This window comes from Talpa occidentalis, unplaced genomic scaffold, assembly GCF_014898055.3.
Source record: "Talpa occidentalis isolate TD23 unplaced genomic scaffold, MPIMG_talOcc4v2.1 talOcc4.6, whole genome shotgun sequence".
Lineage (NCBI taxonomy): Eukaryota > Metazoa > Chordata > Mammalia > Eulipotyphla > Talpidae > Talpa > Talpa occidentalis.
This window is the reverse complement of record NW_023604972.1, coordinates 131,654,222-131,668,877: the sequence shown is the minus strand read 5'-3', so window position 1 is coordinate 131,668,877 and position 14,656 is coordinate 131,654,222. Positions and strand designations below refer to the sequence as shown.

The window sequence follows — 14,656 nt, the reverse complement described above, 5'->3', positions numbered from 1 at the left end:
ACAACATTATTCCTGGGTTACCTGTGTGGGCTACCTGTGATAACTTCTCTGCCCCCCTGGGTCCCAATATTCACCTTTGTCGGTGTCATTTTTGCCTTTCAAATAGATCTTTTCCAGGGGTTCTTTTTAAGGGCTTCCCTATGCCAGCGTCTACATTGGACTTTGAGTGAAAACGTTCTCGGAGAGGAGAAATGCACCTTGACCCAATGCACCTCTCTCTATTGTCTCTGGGCCTCAATTTCACAAGTTACTTTCCTTTTGCTTCACATTGAGGGAAAGCACTGCCTCAACTTTCGCGTGGGTGTGAGTGGCTCAATTCAGCTGCCAGTTCACTCTAGAGATGGCCTCAGACTTTTCTTCTCTTTAGTCTGAGGTCAGCAACCAATTAAAGCTGTCAGCGGATTTGGGACTGCTGCTTCCTCCCCCCATGTCTTTGAATGGTTTAGACTAACACTTGTCTTCAAATGTAGGTGTACTTGGAGGGTATTGTTTCTTTCTTCACTTTAGAGAGATTATGTTGAGGCAGAAAGAGTGGGCTTTAATAACCCCTTTTCACTTTTGAATTGGAAAAACCAGGAAAACGAATATGAAACAGGTCTGGGAGAATACTCTGGCAACTGGAGCCAATGCACCAAAAATGACAGAACCATCCTGTCATGTGAGACAGGTCTGGATCATTCCACCTGCAGGGATGACTTGGGGCCGTGTGCTATTTCTGACTGGGTAGATCAGGCACATCTTTATTTAAAGTGGGCTGTAATTTCCTTTTCCAATCTTGGGTTTAACCTCTGGGAGTAACACTTAAAAAGGTTCATTGTGTGCAAGTATAACATCTAAGAAACAATAGCTACATTTTCATGTTGTAAAAGAAAAAGAATCCACCTTGACTTTCACAGTTTTGGTCCAATTCTGCAACAAAACCTCCAGGGCTCTACAGCAGCCCAGAAAAAGTCACCCTCCAAATACCCAGCCAATAAACCAGCTTACACTGGTCCCCCGGAGTGCGGTTTTACTCCCATCATCAAACTGTGCTTGAAATGCAAACAGAAATACAATTATATTGGATTATTCTGATAAAATGATTAAAATGTAGAAGTTGTTAAAAATACACAGTCCTTGGTTATGCACATCATCATGGCGCTATTTATATGTGAATTATCTGCTTTTGGACACCTATTTGGGAAGTAAAGCAACAAAAGACTCGCACACGCAGATACTGATGCTCACTCTTAAGTTAGATTCCCCTGCTATGAAACCTTCGCTAAAACTAATAATTTGGAACAAAGCAAAATAAATTCTGTTTGCAACAACTTGAGGCAAGATGGCGGCGAGGCAGTTAGGAGTCTCGCGATAGATGCGGCAAGATAGCAGATGGTGGGGAAGGGAGGGTGGTGAGTGTCTCGCGAGAACTGGATGTTCCCAGAGGCCTCTGCGGCTCCCAGGGGCCTCTGCAGCTCCCAGAGGCCCCCGCGGCTCCCAGAGCAGGCCGAAGTCTTCCATCTTGCGTGCTCAGTGCTGGAAGAAGCTGCCTAACTTTCTTTACCCGAAGCCCATTTCCCTGGGATGGGAAGACAGCCCACCTGGCCGGAAGTCCCACCTCCTTGCTCTCCGACTCTTCCAGACGTTTTGCCGTCACCAGGGCTTGCCTCTACCCCTTTCTCTGCTCCATCCTTTCACCGGAGAAGGATACGTTTAGTGCCGCCCTCCCAGCCGCGCTGCCCCCCCTCTGTTCTGGAAGCTTCTTCCCCACAGCCCCATGTAGCTGGGACGCGGGGCCGGGGGTGGTCGGACCCCTGAGATCCTAAAAGAGGGGCGGACAGGGTGCAGAAGGCCCTGCTGCCGCCGCCATGCACCCCGCGGCCTTCCCGCTGCCCGTGGTGGTGGCCGCGGTGCTGTGGGGGGCGAGCCCCGCGCGGGGGCTCATTCGCGCCACCTTGGGCACGAAGGCCAGCATGGACTTCGTGGACCTCCCCGCCCTGTTCGGGGCCGCCCTGAAACAGGAGGGGCTGCAGGGCTTCCTCGTGGAGGCCCACCCTGCCAATTCCTGCAGCGCCATCGCGCCGCCGCCCGCCTCTCCGGCCAACGGGTCCACCTTCATAGCCCTGCTCCGCAGGTTTGACTGCAGCTTCGACCTCAAGGTCCTGAACGCGCAGAAGGCCGGCTACGGGGCGGCCGTGGTGCACAACGTCAACTCCGACGAGCTCCTCAACATGGTGTGGGACAGCGAGGAGATCCAGCAGCAGATCTCCATCCCGTCCGTGTTCACGAGCGAGAGGAGCTCCCGGTACCTCCGCTCCCTCTTCCTCTACCAGAAGGGGGCTGAGGTGCTGCTGGTACCAGACAGTCGCTTCCCCTTGAGCTATTACCTCGTTCCCTTCACAGAGATCATGGGGCTGCTGGCCCTGGCCATCGGAGCAGTGACGCTGATCGTGAGCTTCGTCCAGCACCGGGCAGACCTCCAGGGGACGCCGCTCACCCAAGAGCAGCTGGAACAGGTGCCCACTCACGACTATCGGAAGGGCGACCCCTACGACGTCTGCGCCATCTGCCTGGAAGAGTATGAGGATGGGGACCTGCTGCGGGTGCTCCCCTGTGCGCATGCCTATCACAGCCGCTGCGTGGACCCCTGGCTCACGGGCACCCAGAAGACCTGTCCCGTGTGCAAGCAGACTGTCCACCCAGGTCGTGGGCAGGAGGAAGGCGCTCAGCAGTGTGAGGGCGATGTGGAAGGGGCGACAAGGGCTCACCCTGCCTCAGAGCGAACCCCACTTCTGGAACCCGGCCCCTCACACCCCACATCCTTTGGGTCACTGGCCCCAGCCCCCCTTGTTTTTCTTGGGTCTTTAGCAGATCTCTCACTCTCTTCTTCCTCATCTTCCTCTTCAGATGCCGTCTTGAGCTGATCTCCTGCGCCACCTCTGTGACCTGTGTGCACAGCCGTGGGGCCTTTCTCTCCCAGGTTTCTCTGTTACCCAACCCAGGCCTGTAGAGGGAGTTGACGGTGCAAAGGGGCTGGGTCTTCGCTTACTGCATTGGTCAAATTGCTTTTGCAGACCCAAACCAAAATTGGTTGGATTCATGTGGGAGCCATAGGTGGAAGCCATCACAAGCCATTGGAAATAGCTTGTTTTCATAACCTGTGTTAGAGATGAAAACATAATTAAAAATGTTATTTTTAAATCACTCTTAGAGTATCTTAAATTGAATGGGATATTAACATTTGGCCTCATAATGCAATTTCTCGTATCTGTACAAACTTCAGTGCATTTCCTCTTACTGTTTTTGATCAGGGTCAGCATGAATTTAGTTATCTACACTAATCTGAATGTTCGATTGTCATCAGTTAATGCTTGAAGAGCACAGAACCATTAAAATGTTTACTTGGTTATGGCAAAAGAGTGAACTTGGTGGTAGGTCACTGGCCTTCTTACCTGTGAAGTGGCTGTGTCAATGCAGTTTTAATTGCTTTATATAATATGGTCATTTAGCATCATCATATGGCTAAGTAGGGTGGAATTTTAAAAGAATGTTCTTTAGCTTTGTCTGGAATCTTTTGGAATTAAAAACCTGTTTAAATGAAGGAAACATGCAACATGAAATGCTTTTTACCTGAGAGTGGTAATTGTTCAGCCACACCATATTTTCTGTATTTGGAGCTGCCTGTGTGTAATAGCATGACTGGAGTTAATAGAGGATCATTAAATATGACCTTTTTTGGAATTAAAGTCATTTTCACCCTTTAATGATTACTAATGATAGGGAAGCTAGCTTTCATTTGCACGGCCAATTTTAACATCTCAAACTTCTAGATATTCCGTTGTTGATGTAGATAACTACTCTCAGTGTAAGTCTCAGACTCTGTTCTGTTTCATGTGAAACTTGAAATAAAGTCTTAAAACACACCCAAAGACTTCTATCTTGGAGAACAGAATCGGTGATCATAAGATCTGTTATATCAGTTTTTAGTTTCAGTATCTCTCAGAACATGCTTCCTTTGGTGTGAGGTTTTCTTAAAATGCATGCATCGGGAAACATTATACAATATTGAGGGCTACGGCATGGATGCTGAGGTCACCAAGGAACAGACCCTGTATGGGTTTCCTAAGAGTGTGTTGACTGATGACTAGAGAAAGCAGAAGTAGAAGTTGAAGGGTAGTGTGGCTGCAACAGAAACCTCATTGGCCATGCCCGGACACACACACACACGGACACACATGGAAGGAACACTGGAGGGGCTAGAATGGCTTGCAAAGTTGTCCTGAATCAAAGCAAGAACACTGGGTCCACACGCCCCTGCAGTAATGTCATTTCTTTCAGGCCATCACAGAGGAAGCAGAGTCATTTTGGGCTGGTAACTTAATTCAGACAAGGACAATTCCTAGAGACACTCAGCTGAGAACATTTGGCTACCCATGGCATCCATATTGGGAGGAATGAAAGTTTCAGTGTTGAAGACAGCAGGTCTATTAGACCATGTAGCCACTACTGTAAGGACTCACTAAGGCAGTGTGGGTGGGTCTAAAGAATAACAAAAAATGAGAAACATCACTAGCTTTATGCAAGTGTCCTATTTGTTGAATATGCTACTGTGACATTATTACCAAATGTGAGTGATATCCACACGTTGCCTCTGCCCTTTACTCAGATCGCCGTCCTACACTTTTTTTTTTTTAAGATTTATTTATGCATACAAGAGCTGGGGTGCAGGACAGAAGCACGGGGGTGTGCATGAGAGGATTCACCAGAGACAGAGTGGGGAGCAGATCAGGCAGATCTAGCGAGGAATACTGCTGAGGGGAGCAGCAGGCGAGACAGGAGAGGTCTGCTGCGCCATGTGGGTCACCTCCCTGGCCGGGGACTGAACTCGTGCTGCAGTGGCTGCGGATAGCTTCGTAGTGCTGACATTTAACCGCTTGCTCCACCAGGGAGGCCGCCCTACACGTTCTAAAAAATCTATTCATTCCTCCATTCTTCCTCCCACTCATTCTTCTCCCCCGAATCTGACCAGTCCTGCATTCTGTAAATATGCAGTTGTAGACTGGGGATAAGCTGGCCCTGTCCTCCTGTGAAGTAGAGAATACTAAGCTTATCATGTGAAATGTGATTAATAGTATGATAGAAAATACAACTTGCAATACTTCTCAAAGTAGAGGTGGGAGAGGAAGATCTAGAAAATCATGGGCGCAGAAGTTGTTGAAAATGATGCTGAGACTCCCTGGATAGATAAGAGACTGGCCAAGAACAGAGGAGAGGTGATAGTATCAACACAGACTGGCGCATAACGTGTGTACGCCTGCACGGTGGGAGACCGCAATGCAGTCTTCACGTGTGTGAAGTAATTCCAGCACTTTGGTCATGAAGTTGTTGCCTGTGTGAGTGAGGGTTAGATTTGAAAGGCTCAAACTGCTTAAGTCATCGTGTCTGTGCTACTAGGGGGAAAGGGAAGCAGACTAGGAACTGGGGTGGCCAGAGAGAAGACAGTATAGTAATCCAGGTGAGAGATGATGGTCACCTGGCCTCAGGTAATGGCAGTGGGATTGGAAAAACATGGCATCATTCAAATAAATTTTCTTGTTACAAGAGATGGGAAGAATGTGAAAAAATACAAATGGATAATCACAGATGACAGAGAAAATAACTATGCAAAATAGCTTATTATATTTGTAAAAGTGATACTTTTTAATCATTTAGTTTTGAGAACTAGTGTTTTGTTTCTACATTTTTTATAAAGATTTATTTATTTTTATTTAAAGATTTATTTTTTAAAGATTTATTTATGCATACAAGAGCTGGGGTATAGCCCAGAGGTGCGGAGGGTGAGAGGGTTCACCAGAGACAGAGTGGGGAACAGAACATCCAGACTGACTGAAACACACTGCTGAGGGGAGCAGCGGGCGAGACAGGAGAGGTCTGCTGTGCCATGTGGGTAGCTCCCTGGCTGGGGACTGAACTCATGTCACAGTGGCTGGCCATAGCATGAGAGCGCTGAGACTTTAAACCCTGTGCTCCCAGGGAGGCCCCTAGTTTTTACTTTTTGACAAATTGATTAACTTTGCCTCAGCTGAAAAGATATAAGAAACTAATAAGGAGAATAGAGGAGGTATATTTTGGATATCCTGTAAGTTTGTTATTATTTGGGAGCAAAGTCAATGTAAAATGTCAGATTATCCTTAGAGGACATGCTTTCTGAGCTCATGAGTAGTGTGGATGGACAAACCACACACAGAGTCAAGGTCTCCTGCAGTCTCTTTTGAAGGAGATGAAGGCCACGGATAAGAACTACAAAGTTAGGAGGACATTGCGGATTTGGAACTTCTGTTCTCTGGATTGAATAAGGCATTAAGGTATTTTGTAAGAAGATAAATATAGTAAATGATAATTAATGCAGGAAGACATGGCATTATTGGAGAAGCCCATTCAACATTTTAGCAAACCTTGGACCTATTTCCATAGTCTTTATTTCAGTACTACTGAAGTGCTGCTTGAAGTCTTTCCCTCGGTAAATATGATCTTTATTCAATATTTCACCATAATTCATGATAATTTGTGTTTGATTTGCCCTGATTATCATTGAAGGTTATTGTTTTTGTGAATTTCAAGTTGCCTAGTTTTCAAATGTAATTTTTATTTACTTCTCTGTGAAGAGGAATGCTGATTGTCTGAGATTGCCTGTAGTGCCCTTAATAGTCAGAGATGGTTTTCTTCTCCTTAGAAAGGAAATGTGACCCACGGATTACACCCTTGAGAGATGATACTTCAAATTGGAATTCACAGAGTAATTGCAGCCTGTGGTAATGCATCTTCAACATCTTAAAATAGCTGTTAGATGGTTCGAGCTTTTCCCCGGGGGAAAGGCAGTGTTCACAAGAAGATGTCTTTTGTCTCTTTCAAACCACTGGGGCAGCCATTGAACATTGCACGTAGAAGCACCATGTATGATATTTTCTGAAGCGATTTGAAAATTACCTGGAAAAATCCATGTCCATCAGCTTTGCCTTATGCGATAAATAAAAATAAATGAAGCAAAGTGATATCTTGAATGATTCCAGAGTTGGACTAATTTTAGACTATAGTAGATATACAATTTGATCTTCTTTCTTAGTGTACAAGATTATAACTGAAAAAATTGCTCATGTGATGTGCCATTAAACCCATTTAATTTGTACTATTTACAGAACATATATTTTTAGATTTATTTATTTTTATACAAGAACTGGGGCACAGGCCAGAGATGTGGGAGGCAAGAGAATTCACCAGAGATAGAGCAGGGAACAGAACAGGCAGACTGACTGAAATACACTGCTGAGGGGAGCAGCGGGGAGACAGGAGAGGTCTGCCGAGCCATGTGGGTATCTCCCTGGCTGGCCAGGAATTGAACCGGCACTGCAGAAGCTGCTGATAGCTTCACAGTGCTGCGCTCAACCCACTGCGCCACCGGGGAGGCCCTTTACAGAACACATAAAGAATGAAAATTAATTACTCCTTTTTATATGAAAATTGCAATGATGGAGGCATATTGGATCTACTGGTGAATTTGAGAAACTGGGACACAAACTTAAGACAGTGACACATTCTTAGTAATAACTAATGACAACTATTTTTTTTTCTTTACACCCTGCCTTCCCTACAGCTCTTAGCACTGCGACTTCCTGTTGCAGCATATTAAAAGTGTGGAAATTCTAGACTTTTCCAAGTAGCAACACTATAAAGTGACTTGTGAAGATCATCAGAGAGGTGTTAAGGGAGATGTGGGGAGAAGAAAAGAGAAAGTACAAGGGAACACAAGGAGCATCTCTTGGAAGATTTTCCAGGGAAATCTCTCTGGAGGGCCTGGTCCATCTACTGGAAAATTTGTTTGTTTGTTTGTTTTTTCCAAGGACCTCGTCTTTTTCATCCTCTCTCCATATCCCACACATCAGCCAGTTCTGTCTTTCAAACAGATCTCAGGCTGCATCTCACTATCTTTGTTGCTCTATTACTTTTCATGTGAGTGATGGTAACAGCTTCTTACCTCCTCTCTAATTCCACAGTTGACACTTGATATCTCTTCTCCATCGAGTAGTCAGGTTCTAAATTGTAGATCAAATCACATCATTTCCCTCATGGAATCTCCTCAGTAACTCCCACTTGCTCAAGGTAAGATTCCAACTTCTGGGGCCTCCCCAGTGGCACAGTGGGTTGAGCGCAGCACTGTGGAGCTGTCTGCAGCCTCCGCAGTGCAGGTTGGATCCCCGCCGGCCGGGGAGATTCCCACATGGTGCAGCAGACCTCTCTTGTCTCTCCCACTGCTCCCCTCAGCAGTGTTTTCTATCATCTGCCGGTTCGGCTCCCTGCTCCGTCTCTGGTGAACTCTCTTACCCTCCCGCGCTTCTGGCCTGTACCCCAGCTCTGTATAAATAAAATAAATCTTAAAAAAAAAAAGATTCCAACTTCTTGCAATAGTTCAGGAGGACTTTGTTGGGCAAATTTCTAACCTTCACCTAGCATGTGGGCCAGACCTGGTCATTTGCTCTAATAGAATACAGCCAAGAGATGGGCTCTAAATGACTACAATTTCCATCTTGAAAGCAAATTCTCTACTTTTCAGTTCACTCACTTTGACAATGCAGGTTGCCTTATTGGAGACTCCCAGGGGACAGGGCACTGAGGGTAGCATCTGGACAACAACTGGTGAGAAAGTGAAACCCTCAAGCCAGCAGCCCACAGGGAACTGCATCTTGCCAACAACCATGTGAATGACTTTGGAGGCAGATCATTCTCCAGTTGAGACTGGACGACCCCAGCTCCGGCCAACACCATGATTGCAGCCCAACAAAGACTCAGAAGCAGGGAATCCAGGCAGATGCGGTCCAGATTTCTGACCAAGAACTGCGATGAGTGAATAAGTGTTGTTCCAAGTCACTAAGTCTTGGGGTAATTTGTGAACTGCAAGAATTAACTAACTCACGGTGCTATGAGAACTGGTCACTGGTTACTTCTTAAACTTGACGTGCTCACTACTCCCTCGCTCACTTTTCTCCAGCAATTATGCCCTTGTTTTGCTTCTGGGACATATAAGCTTGTCTCAGCTCCACGGGCTTTGATGCTTGTTGCTTCCTGTGTTTGGAATGCTCTTAACAGAAAACTTTGTGTGGCTTGAAACTTCACATTTACAGACCTTGTTTCAATGGTCACTTTTCGAGAAGCTCCCTCTGGCCTTCCCATAGAGGACGTATAGTTAGTTACCACTTCTACTTCCCTCCTTTCTGCCTCCAACTCTTCCCCCTTTTCCTTTGTCCTGTATAATTTTCCTCCCAAGCCTATGCATTTATTACTTTTTATTATCAGTCCCCTGCATTAGATTTTAAGCTCCAAGAGGGTCTGGTCTGTTCTCAGTGAAGAGAATACATAGGCACTAACTAAATATCTATTGAATAAATGTATATATTTTGCCACAACAACAAGTTATTCTCATTTCTATAAAATAAAAATTTTAAAACACATACTATTAAATTCGTATCTAGGGGCCTCCCTGGTGGCTCAGTGGGTTAAGTCTCAGCACTATGAAGCTATGTGCAGCCACTGCAGCATGAGTTTGATCCCTGGCCAGGGAGCTATCCACATGGTGCAGCAGACCTCTCCTGTCTCACCCGCTGCTCCCCTCAGCAGTATATTTCAGTAGATCTGCCTGTTCTGCTCCCCATTCTGTCTCTGGTGAATCCTCTTACTCTCTGCACCTCTGGCCAACACCCCAGCTCTTATAAGCATAACTAAATAAATCTTTAAATAAATAAATAAATTTATACCTAAATCTAAACTGCTTATTCTCTGACTAGTATGTAAAGATAGGAAATCAAAATTAGGCCAGAATGAGATTTGGGGTAGGAGATTCTTGGAGTGAAGAACATGGGGGATGTGAGAGACTGTGGTTAGAGAGAATGTGAGATTGATGTCATTGCACAAACACCATCTGGTCCAGTGGTGTCCTGTAGAACTTTCTGTGATAGGGAAATGTTCTCTTCTGTGCTGTCTATTGCAGGAGCCACGCCTACCTGCAGCTTTGAAACTTGCACTCCTATGACTGGAACTGAGTTTTAACATTTATTTCGCTAATTCAATTCTAAATGTCATTGTAGATGTGAAAGGTGAAATCCCTCTTTGGCTCTGATCTTACCTTTGCAATCTGCTCCCCTATGAAAGGTTAGGGTGGCGCAGTCAGATGGATGGGTGCCTGCAGAGACAGCCCATTAACAGCACAGCATATAAATTCCATTTCCTCACCTAGATTTATGACTTAAGTCTAAAAGGGTGGATCTTGGTGCTTATGCTAAGGGGAATAAGTCAGAAAGTGAAAGACAGTTACAGGATGGTTTTACTCATTTGTGAATATGTAGAGCCAAAGAAAACTAAATTGGTAAAGCACAACAAACATAATTCTTAGACTACAGGGGGAAAATATATGGTTATCAGAGGAAATGGGGGAGGTATGGAGGGGGAAGGGGAAGAGGAGGCAGGAGAATGTCACTGAGATTTGGAGGTGCGTGAAACACGTGTGTGCACATATGGAGGTATGAAATAACTATGTTCTCCCTCGTGTGTACAAATGATGAAGCGTCCTTACCACAGCCCTATTTGTTTTACATTACTTGCATTGAAGAAGAAATAAAATAGAGGGATTGTATTTTAAAACTAGGGGTTTTTTTGGTGCCATATTTATAATATTCTTCAACTACAATTGTCTTGATGAAGGATGTCGTCAGCGATTCACAAATCTTAGATGTATGGTGAGGTTAGCCTGGCATTTAAGTTTCGACTAACTGGTTATGATTCTGAAACCTACCAATTACATAACATTTGATGAGTCATAAGATATTTAAGAATTGGCTGCTTCTTTTGTAAATATTGTTGGGGAAGAGGAAGGGAAGGAGTCGTGTCTGTTGCTATCCCTGTTCTTATCCAACAGCATTGTAAATGCCCGTTCATTCATCTTTCTTCCTTGCTTTCAAAGACCTTTCAGTGTGCTGAGAAAAGTGACGGTTTTATCATTAATCTTGTGATTCTCAACCAAGCACGGTGACTTGTCTTTTTAATGAATGAATAGAAACTCAGCAGAGGTTTGGTGGTAGAATTAGATTAGGGCATTTGATCTAATCGAATTAAAATAGCAACTGTTTTAATCTAATTTTTCATCTAAACTTCCTTCTAATCCTTGTTCACAGGCAAACATCATCTCACTTAATGTGCTTGCATTTTTATTAATGACACTGATTTTCAGTGTGCCATTAATCTTAACTTCATAGAATATTGATTCAGTCTTCATAATTACTGGAAATGTAGATGTGATATCCCACTAAGTGGATGTATCATCATTGATTTGCATGTTCCTCTAGTGCTGACCACGTTGTTAACACCTTTTTTAATCTTTATGATATATTTGATATTTTATTTTTTATTTCAGCATCATCATTTACATCCTGGCTGGTGCTTTGACAGTATAAGATCCCCCCTCGGTATAGTCACCGTAGATCTCCCACCACTACAACACCCACAGCCTTTCTCCATGAGCCATTGTGTCTCCCCATTCCACCCCTCCCCCTCTGAAAACTACATGATTCTAAAAATCTGACATGCATTGCCCCCCTTTCACTACTCAATAGGTTCTTAGGGGAACTTTAGGCTCTTATACTAGAAGGGTGCACTAGTTTGGCCTGGATATGGATATCAGACATCATGTTCTCTTTCATTGCACCTACTTTTCTTACTAGTTGCCTATTAGAATTGTTAAGATGAAAACAAGGCTAAAAGAGTGACTGCCAGCACGCCATCTTAGCATGATTAGTACGAGACTATGAAGACAACTGTGTCAACCTGCTTGGGTTGAAATTTGTATTAGAGTTCATCATGGATGAAAATGGCACGCAAGTTCTTAATTCAGAGCCTTTGCAAATGGCTATGTGACAGATTGTTCCACCCTCCATTGCTCTGCGTTTGCTCTGAAGAAAGCAGGTGCTAATGGATGAACGCTGGCTGAATTGAGAAAGTTGCTGTTTTGCCCCAGAAAAGAGTGATAAGGCCCTGTGTAACAAAATGTCTGTGCCCTGCCCCATTCATATGTTGAAATTCCAACCCTCAATGTGATGGTATTGGCAGTAGGTCTGTTGGGAGACAAGTAGGGTAGATGAAGCCATGAGGGTGGACCCTGCACAATGGGGTTAGTATCCTCAAAAGAAAGCAGAATGGAGTTCACTTTCCATTTTGTGAGACATGGCGAGATGTGGCTTTCTGAATCTGGAAGAGGACTGTCAACCAGGAACTAAATTAATCAGCATCTTGATCTTGGACTTTCTGATCTCCAGCACTGTGAGAAATAAATGTTTTCTCTTTAAATCAACCAGTCTCTGCTAACAAACTATAGCAGCCCAAACTGACTAACGCACATCATATGACCCCAAAAAGAAGGTTCCAGATATTTTGAGTATCAAAGATGTTTAAGACTCTAGAACTTTTCCTTCTTATTTTTTACAATATGAATTCTCAGTATTCTTCATCTTTCTGGTTAGTCATCTTTCAGGAAGCTTCAGTATATTGACAACTTTCTAGAAACAAGGTGCCTTATGCACATTTTTCTAGATGTGACGTGGGTGGCAGTGTTAGAGGTGGCCTTTTATCTGTCCTGTTTGAGCCACAGTGTTTATTTGTATAGTTCAAGGTTGCGTTTTGCTTTTTAGTTACCTCACCATTATTTAAAAATGCAATTCAGTGACAATTATGACAGCATCAGCTCTGTCCTTTTCATGGCAATGTCTTTAGATTTCCAAGTCTGGTTGAGAAACACAAATCTGCTGGTTAAGAGAATTTCATGCACTGGAGCAAGGAGACAGTATCAAGAGAGGGTAGTGGGCACATTTCTTCTGGAGAGATGGGATTTCACTTCTCTCCATTAACTCCACATGCTTCGTTTACTCAATGCCGGCATGTGGCCAGCCTAGACTAGCAAAACTTGACCTCATGTTGTTAGAGAAAAATCTCCCTGTAGCAATTGCATAGCCAGTTGACAATGAAATGTTTGCTGAGTGTTTGTTCAGTAATTAATTCTCTCTGATATTACTGAATTTCTAACGTGTCCAACAATTTGGGAAATAGAAAGAAGCATATAACATGTTCTTTTATAATTGGACTGTATGTTAGAAAGTGGTAAGTTGAATATAATCAATTGTCAAAATATCTTTTTGGAAGATTGCTGAATTTGAGTATCATGAGACATTACTATTGTCCACCAATATTTATAGATCCCTTCCTGCCTTGCTCCCTAGAGGATTACATCTCCTTGACCCTTAAAATGAAACATGGCCAAGTCCCTTCTCTTTGGCAATAAAATACAAGCAGAAAGATTTGTGTCAATTTTAGAAAAGTTGAATGCAGTGTGAGCCCAACCCTGCATCAGGAAGTTGGAAGTTTCTTGTTGAGAGGTTGTGGTCATGGGTTGGTAGAACCATGGCATCCAGGTCCCTGACCCTTACAACCAGTTGAGTTCTGACAGAACCAGTGGTGGACAAATAGCCTGTATGGGATTCATGTAGTTGCTCTCTAAATATTTCTGGTCAAAACCCTAAATGCATGGCTGAATATCCCTTAAAGTAGTTGTCTGGGTTTGGGGGTGCTATTGGGTAAATGATTTTCAGGCTTTTCTGCCCTCCCTCATTAGCATTGCATGCCTAATGTGCCCACCTGCATTTTGTTACATTATTGTATTCAGTTGTGTTGTTTACTTCTATGGGCCATGGCTGCAGTATTGAAATATTTGCCAAGAGAAGCAGAGGCAGGAGAGAGAACAAGAGAGAGAAGGGGAGAAAGAAGGCCATAGAGCCCAGAGTGAAGACTTGCTGGGGGCTTGGAGGCCTGCCAGCCTCCTGGCCCTCCAGCACCCCTGCCTGCCATATACCTGGTTGGCTGTGCATGTAAAAGCTCAATAAAAGCCTGAGAAAGCGACCGAGGGCTCCAGGAATCTCCGTTACCCCGTCTGCTTGAATCATAGATATCCTGCACTATCATTTCATGGCACTACAGGTGCTGTAAAAAAAAATAGCTAATTAGCAACAGATTTTTTTTTTTTCTTATAGTTCTGGATGTTGGAAGTCAGAGATCAGGGAGCCAGCATGGTCAGGTTCTGGTGAAGACCATGTTCAGAGGACAGACTTAGGACTTTCTGTTTTATCTACTCATGGCAGGGAACACAGAGAGAAGCCAACATCTCTCCTAACTTGTAAGGGCACTAATCCCATCCATCAGGGCTCCACCCTCATGACCTCATCTTATCCTAATCACCTCCCAAAGGCTCCACCTCCTGTTACCATCTTGTCTATGTGTAGGGTTTGAACATATCCATTCAGGAGGGTACAACTTTCAGTCCATCATAGTACTGTTAGGGGGAAAGGATGTCCAGAGTAAACTCCATACAGGCTTTGTGGATGCCATCTCCACTCCATCAAGACACTGGGAACTACGAATCCCATGATCCCCAAAGGGAAGTTGTGAGGACCTAAGGGTGGAGTTAAACAGCCATTTTCTCTGTTTGTAAATAAAACCAGCCACATTAGAGGGGATCTCGGGCACTTGGCTTGTGCTCTTGGCCAGGTAGGTTTGGTCTCGGCAGGTCATTTGGGATTCCAGGTCGGTG

General features: G+C 44.3%; 1 protein-coding gene across 2 annotated transcripts; it reads left to right on the top strand.

The window, feature by feature from the left end:
- Nucleotides 1-1,446: 1,446 nt before the first annotated feature.
- On the top strand, nucleotides 1,447-3,936 carry LOC119260624 (E3 ubiquitin-protein ligase RNF167-like). Of its 2 annotated transcripts, XM_054687995.1 has the most exons (2): nucleotides 1,447-2,712; nucleotides 2,887-3,936. In XM_054687995.1, exons 1-2 carry the CDS (start codon nucleotides 1,848-1,850, stop codon nucleotides 2,901-2,903), a joined length of 882 nt encoding a protein of 293 aa, XP_054543970.1. In that variant the 5' UTR covers nucleotides 1,447-1,847; the 3' UTR covers nucleotides 2,904-3,936. The 2 variants fall into 2 exon arrangements, with proteins under 2 accessions (XP_054543970.1, XP_037385501.1); XM_037529604.2 differs by having other exon boundaries at nucleotides 1,447-3,936.
- The last annotated feature ends 10,720 nt before the right edge of the window (nucleotides 3,937-14,656 follow it).

Bases quoted from the DNA above. Each gene is read 5' to 3' on its own strand.
- LOC119260624 (XM_037529604.2), top strand. From the start codon at position 1,848: ATGCACCCCGCGGCCTTCCCGCTGCCCGTGGTGGTGGCCGCGGTGCTG.